This window comes from Leguminivora glycinivorella, chromosome 17 (genome assembly GCF_023078275.1).
Source record: "Leguminivora glycinivorella isolate SPB_JAAS2020 chromosome 17, LegGlyc_1.1, whole genome shotgun sequence".
Taxonomy (NCBI): Eukaryota; Metazoa; Arthropoda; class Insecta; order Lepidoptera; family Tortricidae; genus Leguminivora; species Leguminivora glycinivorella.
The window spans coordinates 2,481,707-2,505,277 of NC_062987.1; the positions used below are offsets into that span (position 1 = coordinate 2,481,707).

General features: G+C 36.9%; 1 protein-coding gene across 2 annotated transcripts in view; it reads right to left on the bottom strand.

Moving 5' to 3' along the window:
* The window catches only part of LOC125235422 (forkhead box protein L1-like), a 34,168-nt gene that overhangs the window by 5,325 nt on the left and 5,272 nt on the right, over positions 1-23,571 (bottom strand). For both annotated transcript variants that reach the window (XM_048141979.1, XM_048141980.1), the window contains exons 2-4: positions 9,145-9,356; positions 5,128-5,225; positions 4,356-4,429 (exon numbers count right to left, since the gene is read on the bottom strand). In XM_048141979.1, the coding sequence (XP_047997936.1) occupies positions 4,356-4,429; positions 5,128-5,225; positions 9,145-9,356 (384 nt within the window). The remainder of the gene's footprint in view (positions 1-4,355; positions 4,430-5,127; positions 5,226-9,144; positions 9,357-23,571) is intronic.

The following is a 23,571-nucleotide window of genomic DNA, read 5'->3' on the forward strand; positions in this document are numbered from 1 at the left end:
ATCGTATTGCAATAATCTAAACATCCAAATAATTGATTTGTTATAAACAAATCAATTATTTTTGTAGTCGGTACCAGACCTGTTCGTCGCCTTGCTATTGCCTGTTTGCTCCCACCCAACCATACCCAGGCTGGCCCCGACTCCAAAAATAATTGATTTGTTTATAATTTGGATGTTTAGATTATTGCAATACGATAAGAAATCTGAATTCAAAGGTTTATTATTTTTTGCTTTTTAGTTTCTAGGTGTTTTGTAACGCGCTTATTTTTGAAGGCGGTTTTATTTTTTGTTAAAAAGTTTATTTATTTGTTGATTTTTAGTGGTTCCTATTGATATTAACGTATGCGGAATGAAATCTGGACAAAGTTTTGATATCGTACAGAGTAAGTAAATAAATAAACTAAAATAATGTATAAATGCCAGATTAAAGTTTACATATCTGTCATTTAAACTGGTAAGTTTCATGAGTATTGGATTCCTTTTCTCGAAATGATGGTCAATCGAGAAGGACGACCTAAGAAGAATAAGAATAAGAAAACATTTATTGACACACAAATAAAAATTGAACATTTACACAAAAATATTAAAAAATAAAATAGACAACTAGCATGCATGTCAAAAGGAACGGGCTCAGCATATTATGCTGCGCAGCCATTTTGTTACAAATTGACGGCGCAACGCTGATTTTCAGTCCGTCCCCTTTTCTGAACCTCATTAACAACTATGCGGTGTAGGTATGTATTTAACACGAACAGTATTGATGCTGAAATACGTACTTTTACATAATTAATAGGCAATTTTCGTAATTTACATGAAATCGAAAAGCAGAAAAAAAAAGCAATGAAGGAGAGAAAAATAAATTTAAATTTTTGTATGAGAGAAAACTTATCATGTTTTTAACTAGGCAATAATAAAATGAGCAAAAAAAAAAACGTTTAAAGTATGTAGCACAAGCACATACACCATTTTATGTAACTATATTCTCAGTGGCAACTTGGTAGTTTAATAAAAGTATGCTAAATTTGCGTTTAAAGGTTGGAAGGGACATTACGCGAACCTAGCGAAACTGTTTGTAATTTCTACATACCAATTTTCTGTGACCGAATGCAAAAGCCCGAGGAAAGTTTTGTAGGAAGGGTTAGAAGCTAACAGTCAATTTATAATATTTTTGCGTCCTTTTTCTTTACAAAAACTACCGCAACAAAGCGTGGTTCAAGAAAATATTACAGCATTGGCAAGTTTTCTGGGAGAGATTTGATTAAAAAAAATGTCGGCCCCCTAAGGCACAAAATCTTACAGAGAGCTCGAGACAGCATTCGAATGGGGCAGCGAAAGTGATAAAAATTATCTTGAAGACATGAGTATCGATACACATTCAAAAAAAGTTAGACCTATAGTCTTCAAAAATAAAATAAAAAACTTTGAAAATGCTGCTACGCCGTTAAGTCAAAAAATGTAAAAAAACAGCTGTTTTTGCATTTCTGGGTTTATGAATGACAAATAATATGTCGAGTAAATGGAATTTCATGACTAGAAAACTATTATTTTGAGAACACTAATGATCCTACGGACAAGAATGTAAAAAATGTCGAGCATACGAAGCTTCTTTAAAAAGTTATCACATGGAAGATAAATTTGGACCTTAAAAAATGCTAACATTGGTTTTGTCGACACCGATGGACATAAAGTATCACAAGTTCTGTTAGAAGCTTCACATTGGCGAAAACTAACTCTTTTATTTATCGATATTCAATACATAATTAAAATCACGAAAGATATCAAAAATAAACTATGTTATATTAATTTTATAAGACATTGAATTTTGTCCAGATTTCATTCCGCAAACGTTATATGTATCAGTCCGAATATATGTACAGTAGTGAAAGAATTATCCTTGAACTCCTAACCATTGAGGAGTTGACCTTCCATCATCAGCTCAGCCACATAAAATTATTACCATCAGACGTCTATAACATTTGAAGAGTTCCCTCGATTTCTCCAAGATCCCATCATCAGAACCCGACTTGGTGCCAATGGAACCATCTCGAGGTTATACCCGTTCGATCAAAAAAAAAATTTTGAAAATCGGTCCACGATTCTCGGAGATATCGAGTAACATACATACCAAAAAAAAATTCAGTCGAATTGAGAACCTCCTCCTTTTTTTGAAGTCGGTTAAAAAGAGACTTCCACTTGTAAGACCGCCTACACTAGGCTCTTTTCTTCTGTGTCTAGGCGGGTTGGTATATATGTATCGCATACTAAAGAATAAAAGTGCAATCTAACCCTAAAAACATTAGGTTATCTGAAAAAGAACTCTCTTTAGCGACAAGATCACCTGTTATTTACCATAAATACCAGAATATATGTGCTTAATTTTTAAGTCATGTTATTTTTTTATATTGACGAAATGATGAGCAGTAATAATAGTACCTACATTGTGCAACGTAGAGCGGAAGTTAAATGTCACAACGAGAGTAAGTTAAACCACGACGGCTTGCCAGGACGATTTGAAGACTCGAGTTTGCAATATTCTTTCACCCTAAGTTTTTACACACAATGTTTTTCATCACACTCGCAATGTAAAACTAGTTTTAAACGCGGTACAAGAAATTTTATAACTCCCATGGGAGAACGATTATTCTATTTCTACTCCCGATCCGCCTGCGTGCAATAGAACATTTATTATACGAGTGTGATGAAAAGAATATTTAATTTTGTACTGTATTGTATAAACCTAGTAACCGTAACGTCCAATGACGTCAGAACCGTCCTTGCCTCGTAATCCAGCAAGCACGAATCTTTTTATTCAAACCTCCGACGTTACGTATTGCCTACACTTGTACAAATTCAATTGTTTGTTCAACATGAAATAAGGAATGCCTTTTCAAAAAGAGCCTATTCATATTATGGAGAGAGAACAAGTGCATATTATGGAGATATTAGTATTCATATTATGGAGATCATGCACAAGTTTCACTTTCAAGTGTTTTTTGAATATTATATAACTGGCTTTATTAACAATATATGAACCTGCCTTAAAAATCTGTATTATTTATGGTCATGGTTCATTAATATTTATTGTATGTGGGTAGTTTTTGCACACTGTAATTTTACCTCAGTCACCCGTTGACCACGAATGCTGTAAAGTGTCCGAAACGTCGGGATGAATTGAAAATTCATTATAAGTACGCGATTTAATCCGTTTCCATAGTTTTATTTCATGAGGAACTATCGCGGTAACCGAAGACAATATTAAATTTCAGTAAATTGCGGCATTTGATTGGTGTGCTAAAATGTTTCTGACCTCAGCAGTCCGCAATGAACTAAAATCATATGCGAGTACGCGCACCATGTATGTAGGCCCTCATTCCTCTAAGGATTGCATACAAAATAAACCCTTTTGAAAAGACATTCTACTGTAATAACACCCGAAGGCAGATTTGAAGAAACAGATTTTAGACAAGATAACACGTAGATTCAGGCTTTTATTCTATCATGCATGACTATCGGACGGACTTACGTATACATTAAACAGCATTATATTTATGTTGGGATCTATTGCATGGGTTCCCTCATCTGGCAGAATAATTTTAGTCCGAAAAACACTTCGCATAACATGTTTCGCAGAAACACTTTCAGTCGAATGGTAATTTTGCAGAAAACTTAGTTGGCATTATTACTACCACGCATAAGACACGTTTGCCAGAATATTGTTTTACAGAACATTACTTTGGTCGACTTTGATTTAGCATAATTGTATGTACCATAATAATCTTATAGCATAATATAAAAATTAGCAGAATTATTACACGCTATCAAAAAAGAAAAACTGCCCCAGAGCCACCGTTAGGTACGACGACGAGCGAAGCGAGGAGGAGTGTTAGGCCTGATTTAGACGGCGTGCGAACTCGCATGCGATTTTAGTTACATTGTGGGCTGTTGAGGTTTACATACAATTTTGCACAGCCATCAAATACCGCAATGTAATAAAACTCGTATGCGAGTTCTCGTACCGTCTAAATGGGCCCTTAGGTATCTTGCATCCCCAACACATCCAACTCTCTATCAAATAGCAAATTGCATGTTTATGCCGCCTAAATATCATGCACAAATATTATCTGCAAAAGTATTGTTCGACTAGAAGACTATTATGCGCATCAACATTATGACAACAGACGATTCGGTATTACAAAAATCTGCGAAATGATTTATGTCAAAGCATATTCTGCGTAAGGTGTTTCTGCCAAATGTGACTTCTGCCAAGAACTATTATACGAATCAAAAGCGTTGCGTAAAAAGTTTCTGCCAGATAATAGTGAATAGTGTACTGCATACTAGTCGTTTTAACTTACTTTTATTATGACCTGGCTTCCAATCATTTGACTTGATTTTATGTCTTCGACGTCGCCTTTGGTTAGATTTATACCTAGAATAAAATAAACTTTATTTTATCTTTTCTCATCTCCAAAAAAAGTGCCCTGTGAATTTGCCAGCCGCATTGCTGTTGTTTTGCGAATTAGCCTATTAGTGTGCCCCAACAGCCGGGTCCACACAGAGTGAGGCACGTCGCGAGGCAATGTGCTCACGCGGCAATTGTCCAATGTAGACGTGCCTCAGTCGAGACAATTTGCTCGGCCAAGAATATCTCACGCACTGCCTCGGCCGAGGCACATTTACGCAGCACGTATGCCGAGCGAGGAAATTGCCTCGCTGTGTGGACCCGGCTAATTAGCTGTAACATTAATTTCAATCTTAATAATGCTATCACTATAGTTGCTTTTTAACGACACCGTGACTTGGAAGACGGGAGCTAGCCGTTATACATATTACAAACAAAGACTAACAGATTAGGGTCTGGTGCCGTAGCCGAATGGCATTTCTGCGACGTGAAACGAAAACGAAACGCCGCGAAAGGTAGTCTGGCTCTGTCGCGCCAATACGCACGAGCGATAGAGATAGATATCTACGAGCATGTCGTTTCGTGAGCGTTTGTGCCATTCGGCTAAGTACCCTGTGCCGAAAAAAATCATCTCGCATAGACATACTATGGGATAATTCTTTAGATTACATTACATGTATAAGCTCAAAACCGCTAGCGCCCTTGTAAAGTAATAAGTTAGTTACCCCTCAGCAGATTCCTGTCTTGCAGCCAGCTCAGGCTTGTGAGGTCGTCGTCGTGGTCTGCGGGGGGCAGGTTGCCGGCGTTACCGCCGCACGCGACTCTGCAAACACATTTTAAATAAGAGTAAAAACGGGTAACATTTCGTTACTATTCTTAAAAAATCTCGTACCTTGTTCTGACAGTCAAAACAATTCTAATAAACACAAGTTAAATTATAATCTATTGAAAATATTTCAACTTGTGCTGTCTTAAAGTAGTCACACTACTATGTATATAAATTAAAACCGAAATAAATTACACATATGAAAGAAAAAGTACGCTGGTTCGATTCCAGCCTCAGGCACCAGAGGACTTGGTCACTTTTTCTTTCATATGTGTAATTTATTTCGGTTTTAAGTCAAAACAATGTATTAATTTTTACGAGTAACGTGGTAAGTAGAAGTATTACGTCTACAACTGAATCACAATCTGCTTTCCGAATGCCGACCTGATAACGCTTCCGAGATACTCAAGAGAATAAGTGCTGATTTAGACGGCGTGCGAACTCGCATGCGATTTTAGTTACATTGTGGGCTGTTGAGGTTACATACAATTTTGCACAGCCATCAAATACCGCAATGTAATAAAACTCGTATGCGAGTTCTCGTACCGTCTAAATCGGCCCTAAGACAACCAATACAATAGAACCACGAGTTTGCAGCATTTCTGGATGTGGATACTTATCTACTCTTTAGTTATAGAATCGTTTTTCGCCAAGGATTGGCCGCGTCATTCAGAGGAAAGAGATTACACGTTTAATGGGCAGACAGACTATTCCCTACAGGAGACATTTAGGGTCCATTATGCGAATGTAGGACAAGACTAGTAGGTAAATCGTGACAAACATTTAAATTGCATATGATGTGGTTATTTGTTGCAAAATGAATAACTTTCACTGTCCGAAACAACTCAGTATTTTGCGTCTCAACATAACCTCAATGTGTTATCTTTCGCGAAGTTACCTACGAACCCACCGAAATGATAACATTCTTGCAATAAGAAGTGATTGATCGTGCATAAGGACCCAAATTGCTGTGATAACGTCAATCTGTAATATGAGGAACTTGTCAGTGTGAAATGACGAAAGATTACGAAGTTTTATTACTATTAGCGAAGTACGAAAGAAAAATTGATTGTAAAAGATATAAAACAGAGACAATTAGTTGTCAAAGCGGATTCCAGGCGCCCATAAGCCGTCACGTGGCGAATGCCGGGATAACGCAAGGAGGATGATGATAAAACAGAGATTTGAAAAAGAATGCCTAGAATGAAAGATAGTCTATAGGTACATAAATAGATAAGATCGTTCAGTTGCAGTCCATCTGTATATTAGGCCTTTTGGTTTATAAAAAGATTGCAAATTCATATTGTCATGTCAACATCTTGTCAGACCGCACAAGGATCTTGATGAAACAGAAACAAGAGCTTCAAAAAACTGCAAACAAAACCAGGGCAATTAAAAATGAACTTAAAGCTTTTTATAAGCTAACATACAAATATATTAAATTGGTCTACCAGAATCATAGGTCTACAGTACTTGAACAACACTTACGGCTCAGCCACGACATTGGTCTAAGCGCGGCAGCGGTGAGCGGCAGCCATACGTGCGAATGAAAAGTCCCATCGCTGTGTCTCGCTCCAATGTATGGCCGCCGCTCACCGCTGCCGCGCTTAGACCAATGTCGTGGCTGGGCCGTTAAATCAAAAAGGCAGCCTAAAAAAAGGATACAAAGAACTGCAAAAAGAACTTGGATCGATGGACTCTAAAGGTATCAAATGGAACCAAATGCAAGAAATCATAACAATAACAACAGATTTCTACCCAACTTTATACAAACTGCGAAACAAAAGAACTTCGACGCCCATTATACATTGCATTCATCGAGTACCAGAAGGCATTTGACACAGTCTCTCATGAGAGTATATGGACGACTAAAAACTCAAGGCATAGAAAGCGGATACATAATCTTAGAGTATTTTTATTGCCATATTAGAGAACGTCATACGCAGCTTAAAGTGCAAAAACCAAAGTCTATTTATCAAAGGGAAATATTTAATCCACCTCAGATTCGCAGACGACCTGGTGCTGCTCGCGGAATCGTCCCGAAATCTGCAATTCATGATAGAAGGTCTTCAAAATGCAAGCAAACAAGTAAGACTGGAGATTAATATAAAAATAAAAACAAAAACCATGACGGACTCTAAAAAAAATAGACATCATTGTAGACAACAAACCATTAGACTACGTTGAAAACTACATATACTTAGGAAAACAAATTGGTTTGAGCAACATGAACAATGAACTAGAAGTTGACAGAAGAATCAAAAGTACATGGAACAAATATTGGTGTTAAAAAGAAATATTGAAAAGTAGCATGCCAACAGCTCTCAAAAAGAAGGCTATGGACACGTGTCACACGTGCCTCATCCCCAGTTTAACATATGCTTGCCAGACATGGAAAATTTCGGGAAAAATAAAAATAAAATTAACACTTGCCAGAGGGGAATGGAATGAAGCATGAATATAAAAAAGATACAAAATGTAAGACATAGTAAAATAAAAGCAACGATAAAAGCGTTAGATGCTCTATAACACGCTAGAAAGCTAAAGTGAAGATGAGCTGGACATGTGGCTCATCTGAAAGACTACAGATGGACAGCCATAGTCACAAACTGGAAAGGCCCAGCCGGTAATCGCCGGAGAGGCAAACCAAACAAGCGCTGGGAGGAAGACATTGAAAAAATGGCTGGTCCAAATTGGAAGAGAATAGCACAACATCTTTGGAAAAGGCCTTCACCTTAAGGGTTCCTACAAATTAGACCAAGTAAAATTAAATTAACAAAAGTTATTATATTTAAAAGGAAATAAAAGGCTTTTTATTTATTTACTTTTTAGCGACGATTTCCGCAAACGCCTACTATTTCTACAGTAAACTCTGATTACCATCATCGTTTGTATGGTGGCCAAATTTTGGCAGGTGCGCAGAAATAAATATATTATTTGTTGAGAACTGTACCATACCAAATTGAGAAATAGGCACGGATTAAAAATATATCGGCCTTATGATTACCGTGGTACAAAGACAGAACTAGTAATCAGAAGATATCGGACTGTATGTTTACTTTTTATGTCCAGTGTCACGGTCAAAGCGTCTTGTTTAGAACTAGAAGCAGATCATGGTCAAATGGTCTTGATCAGATCGTGGCGTACAAATATTGATGTGATAACTGGTAACAAATTGTTAGTAAATTGTAATCGAGAGTTCCGAACAAACACCACTATGGGCGGCATGCGTTGAAGTTTTTATTAGATTTCGTCACTACTTTTAAAAAAACTTGTATCTTCGCCTGTCAATGAAAAGAAAAATGTAGTAAGTATGTATGGAATACATATAGACTTACTGCGTTTTAACTTTTGAGGAGCAGCGTGAGATTTATTAATTTGTTAAGTTTTTTTTCTTACTACCCTTAGGCCCACTATGGGGGGATAGCAAGAAGAGAAGCGATAGAGATAAGATAGCTACGAAAGAGATATTATCGTGAGCGTTTCGTGAGCGTTTGGCATTCTGCTACGCACACTGAAGTGCTGTCAAACTTCGGTTTTTTAGAACGTATCCTTTCTGTACGTAAGTACGTATTTATTATGTGCTCCAGTACCACATAACATGACATTCATTTGTCAATCATAATTTGGTCACGAGATATGTTATCGCGCGGGCGCCGCGCGGTTATCTGCAGATAAGTAACTGTAGTATTTAAGACGCGAATCACGGTTTTTCAGAAATGAAATAGTTTTGTCAGTAATGTCACTAGTGTGTAATTCTATTTTGTACAGTAGACGAGAAGTTTGGAGTGAGATTTGAAGATTGAAATAGTTGAAATCACCTGTGTTCATAGACTTCATAGCTCATAAATTTAACATCATTGATGACCTTTAAAGAGGACAAACATAAAACAAAAGCTATATAGGTAAAACTTACGCAGGCTGGTTAACTTCATGATCACTGTCACTCGCGTCTTCAATGTCGTCAAAATTGTCTATGACCCTCCCAGAGACTTCAAGACGGCGCAGACTTCGCCCGCTAGACGCCACATGGCGTGCGATCTGTCTGATTAGGCGGCGAGGTAGGGGCAGAGAGGCGCGGGCAGCGCGAGCCGGCGAGCCTCCGCGCTCGCCACGCATTGGCGCCATCTGTTGGTAAAAAATAGTGACTATTTAATGTAGCTGCCTTCCCAATGTGACGATCGCTTGTGCTGCGATAACGAAACAAAATGTCTCTCCATTCCTCTTTCATATTAGTGCGACATAATAATTTTCTACTTAGGTATTGATTTTATAATTATCTAAACATAAATATATTATGTAAAGGTGCCCATTGTATTTTAAGACATAACATATGTACATAGATTAGTTGCAATTTACGATGCTGTGCTGTGACTTAACAGAAGCAAGGTCTTCAAGATGAAAAATTAAATATAGGTATAAAAGTAATAAGGATGTCATTACGATTGTATATATACAGGGTGTCCCACGGCGATGCCACATGGAGGGAAAGTACCTTAAATATCGTAGATAGCATATTTTGCTGAAAGAAGACTTTATATTATTTTCAAAACTTAGTAAAAGTGCATTAAAATTTTTTTAATTTTTACTATGAGGACTTATACAGGGTGTATTTTGATAGCGGGTCAGTAAGGCCGGTATGAGATCCCGTAGTCCTACATGAAAATAGTCTAAGGGGACCATCCATCAATTTCAAATTGATGAAAAATGGCATTTACAGATTTTGGAAAAAATATACAGGGTGCGACAAAAAGGACATTTTTGACAAACATTTTTTTTTGGTGCATTGTCGTGAGTTGACCCCTAAGCAATTATTGATACTGAATAGGAATGGAATCGACTGGCATCATAAAATACCATGTGGAAAAAAAATTTTCATACTGTAAATTGTATGGGAAAAGTTTTTCGTGATTTGTGACTTTTCTAGCCAGACATTTTTTTTTGGTCCCATACAAGCTTTTGATACTGGATAGGAATGGGATCGATTAGCGTCAAAAAAAAAGTTTGTCAAAAATGCCCTTTTTTTTCTCGCACCCTGTATGTTTTTTCCAAAATCTGTAAATGCCATTTTTCATCAATTTGAAATTGATGGATAGTCCCCTTAGACTATTTTCATGTAGGACTACGGGATCTCATACCGGCCTTACTGACCCGCTATCAAAATACACCCTGTATAAGTCCTCATAGTAAAAATTAAAAAAAATTTAATGCACTTTTACTAAGTTTTGAAAATAAAATAGTCTTCTTTCAGCAAAATATGCTATCTACGATATTTAAGGTACTTTCCCTCCATGTGGCATCGCCGTGGGACACCCTGTATATACTGATAAGTACCTATATTAATTTACAGTTACACATAGTCCTCATACAAGTCTTTCAATATTAATGCACGCCGCCGCACGGTCGTTCACGCGATCTAGCAAAGTAAATCTTGCTAAGATAATCTTGTTTTGTATCGACGGTAGTGTATTTTTTATTAATTATAATTATTTATTTTGGGCAGGGCAGCCTAGATATAAGCCCAAGCGCATGAGGAGCAGAAAATAATGTCAATCATCATGACTATAAAGTTGTTAAGATTTCAAATTGACCTCTACTATCTTAGGACATTATGTTGTGTGCTCAAATTTTCATGATTTTCCAAGTATTTCATTGATTTACCACAAATTTGTGTAGAAAACGATGCGTCTGAAAATTATCGCAAAAAATCTCTTCTCTGGCCCCGTAGCCGAATGGCATTTCTCCGACGCGAAACGAAAACGAAACGCCGCGAAAGGTAGTCTGGCTCTGTCGCGCCAATACGCAAGAGCGATAGAGTTAGTTATCTACTAGCGTTTCGTTTCGTGAGCGTTTCAGCAGCTAGTCTGAGCAGCTAGTCTACAACACAACAGACTATTCTCCACCCAGATTTATGAAAATCAATGATGATGAGCAATGTTGAAACAAAGCCTGAATCGAAGTCTAAATACTCGTTTTAATCTTTACCTCACATCTTGTTCTGTTGTGAACACATTTCATAGTTCATTTCATAGTTCAGTCTGCTGCGTCATTTTGTACACTTTTTACGACAACGTTACCAAGCTAACCGCAATCTGATAAGATTAATACTTCAGAACTAAATGCGAAATGGTATATTTGCTAAGTTATGCAAGATAAATTACAGGTTTGAAAAAAAAATACAAATAGTAATGGTATTTGATCCAATACTTTAGGAACTGGGCAACAGGTAACATTTAGAAAAGTTTGTTGTTTTTTGTCATAGGATGCTGTATCTACTTGAAATTACCATAGTAATCACTGTATCAAGGATATTTAATTTTCCGGCGTAGTTAAGGGCCTACATTACGTAAGAGGCAAGGTCAAAGCTTGACCTCAAGAACAATAGACGATTTAAGTACAAACATACATATGTTCATTAAACACAATATAACTTAGCAACACAGGCTGGTTAACTGTGTCAATGATGGTACAATTTGAACGCCGTGCGCTTCAAATACAGAGACGTATAACTAGGGTTGTAAATAGAAAAAAAACCAAATGTTTTTTTTTCAGAATTGTGAAAAAAAACATGAAAAAAAACCGAGCACCATGGTTTTTTTTCTAAATATGGTTTTTTTCAGATGAACAAATAATACAACAATAAGGGTTTTTCGTGAGTTGTAACGTGTTTCAATAACAATAACGTACATTTTAATTCAATTAACATTCAGTATACAAACGTTTATTGGGAAATCCCCGATGTTGCGTGTAGTGTGGAGAGGCGGTTGTGTTGCCAACAGTAAATAGTGATAACTATCAACTACACATTTCGTAAATGTTACTTTTATAAGACCAGAAATTAAAGTATTTGATTAAATTCGTTTAATAGTTAACATTAAGTCTAAAAAACCGTATAAAAGTATTAACTATTTTGCAAATTTTGAGATTTCGTACGTTAGAAAAAAAACATACTCCAGAAAAAAAACTGTTTTTTTTCACGGTTTTTTTTCATGTTTTTTTTCAAGCCAGAAAAAAAACCGTTTTTTTGCAACCCTACGTATAACAATGCCTATATAGGTAACCCTATCGGCACACCTCGGACACCGGCGATCAAATATATAAAAGAGGCGCGTTCCTAGCACAGTCTAAGCTCGTGTAGGTGAACGCGTACTACGAGTATGCTTGTATGAGTGAAATATGACAGGTCGACTGTTCGCGATTTTGACAGGCGGTAACTGTGAGGTAACCGAGAGGGGGTGGGCGGCACTTTCAGCGGGGAGCGAGAGTGGCCATACTGTAAGATAGTACTCTTTATTATACTGTGCTATCGGTACGTTAATCAGGATATGTATGTAACTATGCACTAAACAAGCGTATTTTCTATTTACTCCCATTCAAAATCAAAGGGTAGAGGTTGTGATGGAGATGATGGAGATGTAGACGGGGGGGGGGAGGTTTTATTTCCGCTGTTTTATTTCTTATTTTCTTAGGATAAGTAACTATCTACTTCATAGAACATAAGTATATCTTATAATTTAGAATCATTCGCTCGCTCTCTCTTTTGACGAGAGCAGAGTTTTCAAGAAGTAAGATTGTGTAAATTTTTAACATTTGATGTATTTTGATGCACTCGTAAAAGATCTAGTAAAAAATAAATCGATGAGCACTCGGCCATGTCTAAATCTGGCCGGCCAGCTATCTGAAACCTAGGTTCTGACGTGGTACGTGAATGCTCTCTTTGAAGCGGAAAAGTATTCTCTCTTCCGGATTTATACTGACCTCGTGATAATCCTTTCCAAATATGATTAGGTTACTTCAGTTACTCGAATTTATTACTGTCAATCATCAATCAGTACTATTAAATTGTCCTCCCGTGAGCAAAATGACGTTTTGTTGTCTGTTCTGCATGCACCCAACCACAATTAGCGGTTTTTAATTGGCGCGTATTCATCGATTCCAACATTGCGATGTCACGGAACGTTTTTGAACATAATTCGGCTTACGCAAACTGTACGTTTTTATCTCATTATCGTATAATATCATATCGTGGCCTTGGCATAGCGGCTAAATGCGCGGTGGCGTCTCCGCGCGTCGCTGCGCTGCTGACACAGTGACCGGGCTATTGTTTGACTAAAGAATAAAGATGTCGCGAGCTAACTCGCCGACGGGACGGGAAGTTTGTCTACTGAATAGGGATGGCACACTTTCCGAAATTGTGAAATTTCCACTACCTGTCACTTCCAGGAACATTTCCCACTTTTCGGAAACTTTCGTATGAGCATCAGAATTATTACTATTATTAGGTACACTCAACTGTTTTGGCGCGGTTTACTACGTTTAACTCAAGAATCACAAGATTAATGTCATGCTATTCAGGTGTTATAGAGTAACCAAGTATAACTATGAACCATGAACCATGGACAGACGGACTGTTTGATTTTCTGTCAGACGTCGGTTTTGCCAGTCTGTGGGATTTTTGTTGAGCATTCTGTAAGCGATACCAAAAAAAGCTATCATGGGTAAAATACCTGTGGTTATGGCGAAACAAAAACGCCACAATCATATTCAACACAACGAGGAAGTAAGTAGGAACGGGGTACGGGGTACCTACACATGTTTTTAGGGCTCCGTACCAAAAAGGTACAAAAGGAACCCTTATGGTGCGACTGTGTCCGTCTGTTTGTCTGTGACATTACTAAATATCTCGAGAACTACTTCTTATGCTATAGCTTTGAAATCTGGAATAGTTATGAACACCTGACTGTTGGTCAATAAGAAAGGGGGCAACTGTAAATATAATTAAGTATTTTCTTTGGACGTTTCTTATAATAAAATTGCAAGTATATTGAATATGACTTGTGGGAAATTGAGTCTTGAAGGATCTAGTCAAGTCTGTGGAGTTATATTATGCATAACATTTGATGATTTAACTATTAGAAGTTGTACGGAACCCTCGGTGGGCGACGTAGACTCGCACTTGGCCGGTTTTTAGGGTTTTATATTAATTTATAACCTAACCACAAAATTAAAATTTTGAAAAAAAAAACCCCGACCGCGACATTCATGAAACATGGCTAAGAACACTCCCGACTACCTCAGCCTAAATCTAAATCGGGTCATCCGTTCGCGAGCTACGATGCCACAGACAGACAGACACACACAGACAGACAGACAAACAGACAGACAGACAGACAAACAGACAAACAGACAGACAGACAGACAGACAGACAGACAGACAGACAGACACGTCCAACTTATAACACCCCGTGTTTTTGCGTCGGCGGTTAAAAATAGAAGTCGCTCACGCACTCCACACGTCAACATTAATAAAATTCTGATGCATCCTAGCACGAACCAGCACGCGAGTCACGTGACTCGCTATACCTAATAGTCTTCAACCAGGTGGAAGTCCTGGGTAAAGCCCCTATAAGATAACACTCAATGTTATTACAGGAACTACTACATACCTAATATGTTTATTAGATAAGCCCATGAAAATCCCAAACACAACGATGGCGCCATATATGGCTAAAACTACCTACCAAGAGTCGGCGTTTAGCAATCTAGTCATGAGATTTTGGCTTGGCTTGTCTGTGGCTTTAAATAATGTTCTCTATCATTCAGTATCACGTTTCAGGGGGTAACCTATATATACAGAGTGGGGCCTGTAACAAAGGCGAATAATTGAACTCTAGGCTATTCTCCTTATACTGATCAACATTTGTTCGGCGACTTTTAAAAATAACTTGTATTTTGATTTTTATCACCCTTGAAAGTTTTTTCTAAGAGGTAATGTATTGCGAATTCTGTTAAGTCTAAAGTGTGACAGACAACGTCAATGACAACTATAATGGCGTACATTGATGCTAATATTTATTTTGTATGAAAAATTAAATAAATAAATAAAAATAAATAAAAATTGGGGACACCTTACACAGATCAACTTAGCCCCAAACTAAGCAAAGCTTGTACTATGGGTGCTAAGCGACGATATACATACTTAAATAGATAAATACATACTTATATACATAGAAAACATCCATGACTCAGGAACAAATATCAGTGCTCATCACACAAATAAATGCCCTTACCGGGATTCGAACCCAGGACCGCGGCTTAGCAGGCAGGCAATTAAAAATTTAAAGACTTCATAATTTTTAAAAGTCGCTGAACGAATGTTGATCAGTATAAGGAGAATAGCCTACAGTTCAATTATTCGCCTTTGTTACAGGCCCCACTCTGTATAGCTAATACGCCGGCATAAGAAAAAGGCAAACAACAAATATGATCAAAGACTACTGACTACTGACGAAACGAAAGTGTCGAATAAAGAATGGGTGACGAAAGCAGAATAAGACGATTATTTATAAGAACTTAAGAAAAGAAAAAATTTTGCCGGATAGGACAACCCAAGACGATACGCAATTACAGATGGGCCGAATACGGACTTTGCCGAACATTCGGTTAATCTGTTACCGAACCGAACATTCAGCCGAATATTCGGTTGCGCCATATTTTAAATCCTGGCTTAGAGTTAATAACTTCGAATTTTTCGATGATTGGTAATAGGCACATTTATCTTACTGGCTCTAAATTTTCTTGCATAAGAAAATTTTTGTTTTGTTTTTTTTACAAAATTTTTACTTTTTTACAAAATTATTGTATTTATATTTTAACGCATTTTTAACTCCCTTTGGTAATGTAAAATACCCTATAATGGACGGTGATGCCATTATGGACAAAAAAACACAAATCCTTAAAAATAAGTATCTAAAATTAGTTTCTAAGAACTGACGGCTATTATGTACCATAAACTAGAGTTGTAGAGCTGTTTCATTTTGAAGTTTCAATTAATTCGGTTATTTCTGAAAGATTTGGTGACAAGATAAAATTCACCAGTTTACTGAAAAAAATATCAAGACGAATTCTTAGTAATGTTGCTAAGAGAGTTGAGCTCATGTATAAAATAATAAAAAAATAATACTCGGTGTCAACTTAAATGAGTTTTACTTACTGCATTAAGCATGAGATAAGGTATAAAACGTACTAGTTTGTTGCTCCAAAGATATAAAGAAATAGCGTTATTTTGCGAGTGTCCATTACTGGAACCGAAAAACTGCGTACCTCCTATGATGGACAAGGAACAATTTACAAAACCAAAATTTACAAGAAACAATTCTATGTTAAAATAACCCAAACTAATTTTATTTATGGTATGTAAAATTGACTCATTGAGTATCAGTTGGCTTTAAAAGTAAAATTTTAAACTTATTTCACTGTCCATAATGGGGGATCCATTACTGGAGAACTGCCGTCCATAATTGGAGAAAAAACACCTAGTTTTAATTTCATTACATAATGTCAAAATAATAACCAGATGGTAATGATTACTTACCCCAGGACGAAACTGGATTTTGATGAGGAGAATCGAAATTGTTGGTAAACCATTAACGTGTGTCCTTCCCCGTTGACAAATCGTGGCAGGCTGAGGGTGCAGAGACGCGCGGGGATCACGGGAGTTTGGAAATAAAGGCGCGTTCAAACTCGACAAGTCTGACAATTTTTTCGACTGGAAATGAAATTGTGCGCGTGACAAAACTAAATACTGCGTTCTCTCTATCAAAAATGTACGCTAGCTAAGCTGAATATGCACTTATATAGTATTAGTTATATACTTTATTACTTATAATCAATAAAAAAAACTAGGGGTTAGTCTGTAAATTATGGGAGATTTGTAATTTTGAACTTCATGGTACGCCATTTTTGGTAAGAGGGAAATGAAGTTTTTTTTTTATTTTTATAAAAAAAAATATAAGAGCAAATTTCTAACATGCTCGCCTTATGTTTTAAACTTAAAATACAATTTTTAAAAATAACCACTTGTACTTTAGAGTCATTTTAACACTTGATCCGAGCTCAGACACCAAATCGGCACGAAAAGATAGAACGACCCTATACGCAGATTGTTTGTAGATACACTTGATTTTGCGTCACCCAGTAACAGCTACAAAAATAAACAAAGCTTTGCTCGCGTCGCGGCCCACTTGTCCGATTTCGTGATCGAAAGGGTCAAAAGCGGTGTTTGACTTTTTTATCTAATTTCACATAACTGTTAGGGCTAAGATGCGACTGCTATTCACGTCACGTAGATTGTACAAACCCCTAGATAATGGGTACCGCTTTTCTCTTACGACAATATTATTTAAATATTTAGATCATGTTTAAAACCTCCCGTCTATGTGTTTTCTACGTCTATGACCTATCATTTGTCACCATAACTGTCCAGCCGGCGTATCATGCTGCCAATTTTATCACTTATCCACGTGGATAAAGCATCCGTCACGCTTTAGCAAGTATGTCAGTGTGAGAGTGACAGATGTCTTATCCACGTGGATAAGTGATAAAATTGGCAGCATGATACGCCGGCAGCCGGCGTATCATGCTGCCAATTTTATCACTTATCCACGTGGATAAAGCATCCGTCACGCTTTAGCAAGTATGTCAGTGTGAGGGTGACAGATGTCTTATCCACGTGGATAAGTGATAAAATTGGCAGCATGATACGCCGGCTGCCGGCCTACCATGCTTCCAATTTTATCACTTATCCACGTGGATAAGACATCTGTCACCCTCACACTGTCATACTTGCTAAAGCGTGACGGATGCTTTATCCACGTGGATAAGTGATAAAATTGGCAGCATGATACGCCGGCTGTTATAAGTATGAAATGACTAGTAACAAAATTCTACCATGATATCCTGCCTGTTATCATTAACAATGTTTGGATAGAAATAAATTCTTACAAGTGCATGAGCCTTTTTACACAGTCGGCGAACTTCGCATAATTATTTTAATTACATTGTGGACTCTACCCCACCTTGAAACCCCAGTATTCGGTTTTTTTTTTTTTATAAGTTTTTGTAATGCAATATAACACAAAATGAATATTATATAATACACCTTTTTTAATTAATTAATATAAATTTAAAAAAATGGCCAAAATGAAAGGGGGGCAAACTGCAAAGGTCTAGTTACTAGGTCAAGTGGGGTATCGTTAGAAAGAGCTCAAATTTTTTTATATCTTTTTTTTGTCAGTGGAGTGGAGAAAAAAGAATTATGAAGGAAGGAAAATGTAAAAAAATATCGCACTCGTCATAACACATCGTCGTATCGCACTCGTCGTCTTTGTTTAAAGCTTTTTGCACATCACTATACACATGTGCACTATGGGCCAGCTGTACGCAAAGGGCGCTGGGTGACCTCCGCGTCCAGTATAACAATGCGTTCAGGGCGCTGTTGCGGCTGCCGCGGCGGTGGTGTTAGTGCATCGGGAATGTTCGCGCATTGTTACAATTAAACTTGTACCCGCCATGGAAAAATACAAATCAAAAATGTAATTTGTGCAGAGAAATGTATTTAAAGTGCAATTAAGGAAATATTACTTTGTTTTTGAAGTGTAATTTACAAGATCGATAAGGGGTAAGTCCTAGTGTATAAGCGTAGTTCATGTATACATTTTAATTCAGATTTCTTGAGTGTTAGCTCAAAAAAAACCCCATTTGTTTTAGCTTGTGGACATGCCCTTTAAGATCCGATGGACAATTAGAGATAGAAGTGCACCCTTATGGTTACGCTAGCCGAGGGCAGGATCAGCAGGGTTCCCAGACTTTGAGTTTAAATCCCTCTTGGCGCTTAGTTTACGTATTAGTCTTAAGTTTATTTTAGCAACTAGTTTACTTCTTTATTATACTTTATGTCCTTATTCCTTCGTTTTATTGCTCACACCGTTTGCAACACGTAAATAATGCGGTGCGCGGCATCTTTGTGCCGCCTGCGTGGCAGCCGGAACAGCCTTCTGGCCGTCTTAGCTGATCGCTGGGATAGTCAGCTCCTCATACACTGGACTAGAATGCACTCGGTGGTGGCCACCTACACATATAACTGAGTGTGTATGTGGCTGTTACCAAGGCACTCAGCTTTTTTGTCCAGTACATAAATGTTAACTATTAATTAATTAATTTAATTAGAATAAATTTTTAAAAATGTATTTGCTCACTGTATGGACTTTGGTCTGAAATAAAGATATTTTTATTTTATTTTTTATAAAGAATTATCGACTTCGTGCATATAGCGACATAGTTAGCGACAATAGCGACTTCACCGAGAGATGGCGCTATACCTATAATTCTAGCTAGTCGTCTTTAAAGTTACATGAAAGTTTGTACGAATACGGAACCCTCGGTGGGCGAGTCCGACTCGTACTAGGCCGGTTTTTTTTTCAAGGCCAAACAATATACTTACACATACCATAAAACTTGTACAACTAAAAATGTACTCGTACGCAGTAAATTAAGCATGCAAAAATTCATAGCACATAAGACACGGTTACTCACAAAATTAATGAAATAATTATAGTTCGAGTATTTTGTGCATTTTTGGGTTCCGTACCTCAAAAAGGAAAACCGGAACCCTTATAGGATCACTCGTGTGTCTGTCTGTCTGTCGTCACAGCCAATTTTCTCCGAAACTACTGAACCGATTAACTTGAAATTTGGCACACATATGTAAACCTGTGACCCAAAGACGGACATGTAATTTAAATTATGAAAATTTAATTATAGGGGCCACTTTTGGGGAGTAAAAGTGAAAATTTAAAATCAAAGTTTCTAAAACTATATTGTGTTACATATCAAATGAAAGAGCTTTTTATAAGTATTTCAAATTATGTCCCATTCGCGGTAGAGACGGCGGGGAGCTGGGGAACAGACGCGAAGTACTTTGCACGCGAATTAGGCCGTCGACTCAGGGAAAAAGGAGAAAGCCCCCGCTCCGAGTCGTTCCTGGTGCAAAAGCTGTCCATTGTAATTCAACGCGGAAACGCTGCGAGCGTCATGGGCACTTTTGCACCGGGAACGACAGGGAACAGTTTATTTTGATAGTTCTAAGTTTTTATTGTTATTAGTGTTTAGTTATTAGATATTATATTAACGAATTGGTAGAAATTGTATATTAAATATAACAAATATTTTTGTTACAAATTTTTTTTTTATAATTTTTAGTATTAAAGTAATTTTCAAGTAACTTATGAAAATAGGCAAAAAAATTGAAAAAATGACCATCCCCCTCCCTTTATCTCCGAAACTACTAAGCGTAAAATTTAAAAAAAAAATACACGAGATAGTTTTCAAGCTATAGATTACAGGAAAACCTATGAGAAATCTACAGTAAAGCGTAAGTCGGACTTAAAAAAATAAATCAAATTAAGAATTTCACTCACCGCCGCAGCAAATAGTTACCAAATCTCTTGAAATTGTGTGAGCGCGTTTGAATATTACATATAAACTCATTTCTGTATCGTTTTGTTCAAAATATCGATTATTCGCAAAAATGACTTAAGTTCCTACTAAAAAGGAGGCGCTTAAGCCCTTCTTGTAGTGGACGGAACCCTTGCAACGCGAGTACAACTCGCACTTGGCCGGTTTTTTACTTTTTTTGCATCTTGTCAATACGTGGAAATCGTGCAATAATTCCTGAATATGTTATTTTATAATCAGGCAAAATAAATTTAAATTTAAAACACCTTTATGCCATTACAACTAAATATGTACAATACAATATTCTATACAGGGTGTCCCAACTGTCCCAAGACTATGGGACATGAAGGGAAAGTACCTTAAATATAGTTGATAGGATATTTTGCTGAAAGAAGACTTTATTTTATTTTTCAATTTTAGTAATACTGCATACTTAAAATGTTGTTCATAAATTTGAAAATGTAGGGACGTCAGTTTCATGTACGTTTTTGGTTGATAAAAAATGATTAACTTCACGTTGTTCCTTTCCTTTAAAATAGTATGTTATTTAAGACGAATTATTCCTTTTTGTCCATTCTTTCGATTGGCATCATAAAAATAGGGTTTTTTTTTTTTTTTGTCAGTTCGATTCCCAGACGACGTAAGTAATTTTTAGAATACCTTTGAATGCAGTGTTACTAATATTTCAAAATAAAATAAGGTCTTCTTTTGGTAATATATCCTATCTACGATATTTTAGGTACTTCCCCTTCATGTCTCATAGTCGTGGGACAGCCTGTATAACGCCGAGTCTTGCGTGGGCGACGGTCGCGCGACCGTCGCCGTCGCGTCTCATACTTCCATATCGATGAGGTTTGATTTCGTATGAGTCGCATCGCCGTCGCCCACGCAAGCCACGGCGGCGACACACCTTCCATAGTTTACAAGTAAATGCATAAGAAAAACACGAAAAATCAATAAGTACTACATTTTCATATTTACAAGATAGCAATAGAAGGAAGGTATTGGGGTAGTGCAATATTACGGAGTATAATTAGCAAATTGCAGGCTTAGAAACAAGCCTGGAAGCAATAGCAACATGTGAGTTTTCTCACGTTACATTTACAACACGTCAATAGCGAGTACAAGTAAATGGCAAACAGCAAATAACAGAAATATCTAAAGTACAAAACAATCTAAAAATAGAGCCCAAAAGGTAATAAATAAACCGAATAACTTGTAGCAGTCAGCCAGTCAGTCAGTCAGTGACTTTAAGTAATCGTGGCCTAGCTGAGGCTAACGTGGTTTTCCTATTTTTCACGAATTCAAGGGTTCCGTACAATTTTTTTTTGTAGTTTTTAGATACAAATCTTCTTTATACTTAAATGTAATTATTAAAAAATCTGACATAAACTTAGCCTTTATGATCAAATCGCACGTTTTTATATCGAATAAACACGAAAAACCGGCTCCGAACCTCCTTCGAGGACAAACGACGCAAACAAACCATAACAAACACGTATCAAATCAAAATAAACATCGCATTGTATTGGTTATTAGCTTCAATGCCTAGTTACATCACGCCTAGTCCATGCCAAGTTCCAAATGATTGTAGGAATATGCAATGGTATAAATAAACTACAATTAATAGGTCAGTTATAACTTATAGCACTATCAATATTGGGAGTACTTAATTGGTTATTTTCATTTATTGAGATTGTAAACGGGAATCAATCGTAAACTTAAGGTCTAAAAGATGGCGCCTAAAATATGTGATCCGAAACTCCTGATGACTGAACCCATCTGGCTAATTTTGGTTTAGAAAATGTTTGTTGATGTTCAGGGAAGATTTATGAGGTGAAAAATTATGGAAATAATGCCAGGAAAATACTAAAAATCAACGAATTCATGGTCAGCTAGTTTGGTTGTGTTATCTAGGGTAGATTTTTACATTTAATTAAATACCTGTTTACAGACTAGGGGCGTTATTGTCATTCATAAACGCTTTATAAACGTGAATTACCTACCTAGTAGTCATTTTTCATTATCTGTCGTGTCATTTTGTCTTATGTATTTGTGAGGAAGGGACAAAATACTTTTAACTAATCAGTTGTCACTTTTCTATGAATAAGGGAGTAAATATCTATCTCTAAACAGTGTGCTACAGTGAGTTTATAAACCAAAACAAAAGATATTAATGAAAACCAGTATCTACATTTCAATGGACCAAATCTGAGAAAGTTGTGTCATTGTATCATGTTATCATCAATTATGACATCATACTTATGTCCATTGGAAAAACATTGTTCATCTCAGTGTGCTTATACCACAGTCTTGACACTTATGCTTAAAGACAGCTGGCCCCGTAGCCGAATGGCATATCTGCGACGCGAAACGCCACCGAAACGCCGCAGAAAGGTAGTCTGGCTTAGGGTTGCAAAAAACGGTTCTGGCTTGAAAAAAAACATGAAAAAAAACCGTGAAAAAAAAAACAGTTTTTCTGGAGTATGTTTTTTTTCTAAAGTACGAAATCTCAAAATTTGCAAAGTAGTTAATACTTTTATACGGTTTTTTAGACTTAGTGTTAACTATTAAACGAATTTAATCAAATAACTTTAATTTCTGGTCTTATAAAAGTAACATTTACGAAATCTGTAGTTGGTAGTTATCACTATTTACTGTTGGCAACACCACCGCCTCTCCACGCTACACGCAGCATCGGGGATTCCCCAATAAACGTTTGTATACTGAATGTTAATTGAATTAAAATGTACGTTATTGTTATTGAAACACGTTACAACTCACGAAAAACCGTTATTGTCGTATTATTTGTTCATCTGAAAAAAAAACATAATTAGAAAAAAAACCATGGTGCTCGGTTTTTTTTTCACAATTCTGAAAAAAAACATTTGTTTTTTTTTTCTATTTACAACCCTAGTCTGGCTCTGTCGGGCCAACACGCAAAAGCGATCTTCTTCTTCTTTACATCCTGTTACCCTCTGCTGGGGTGTAGGGCTCGAATCATATTTCTCCATTTACTCCGGTCTTGGGCAGTTTGAGTGACCTCCTC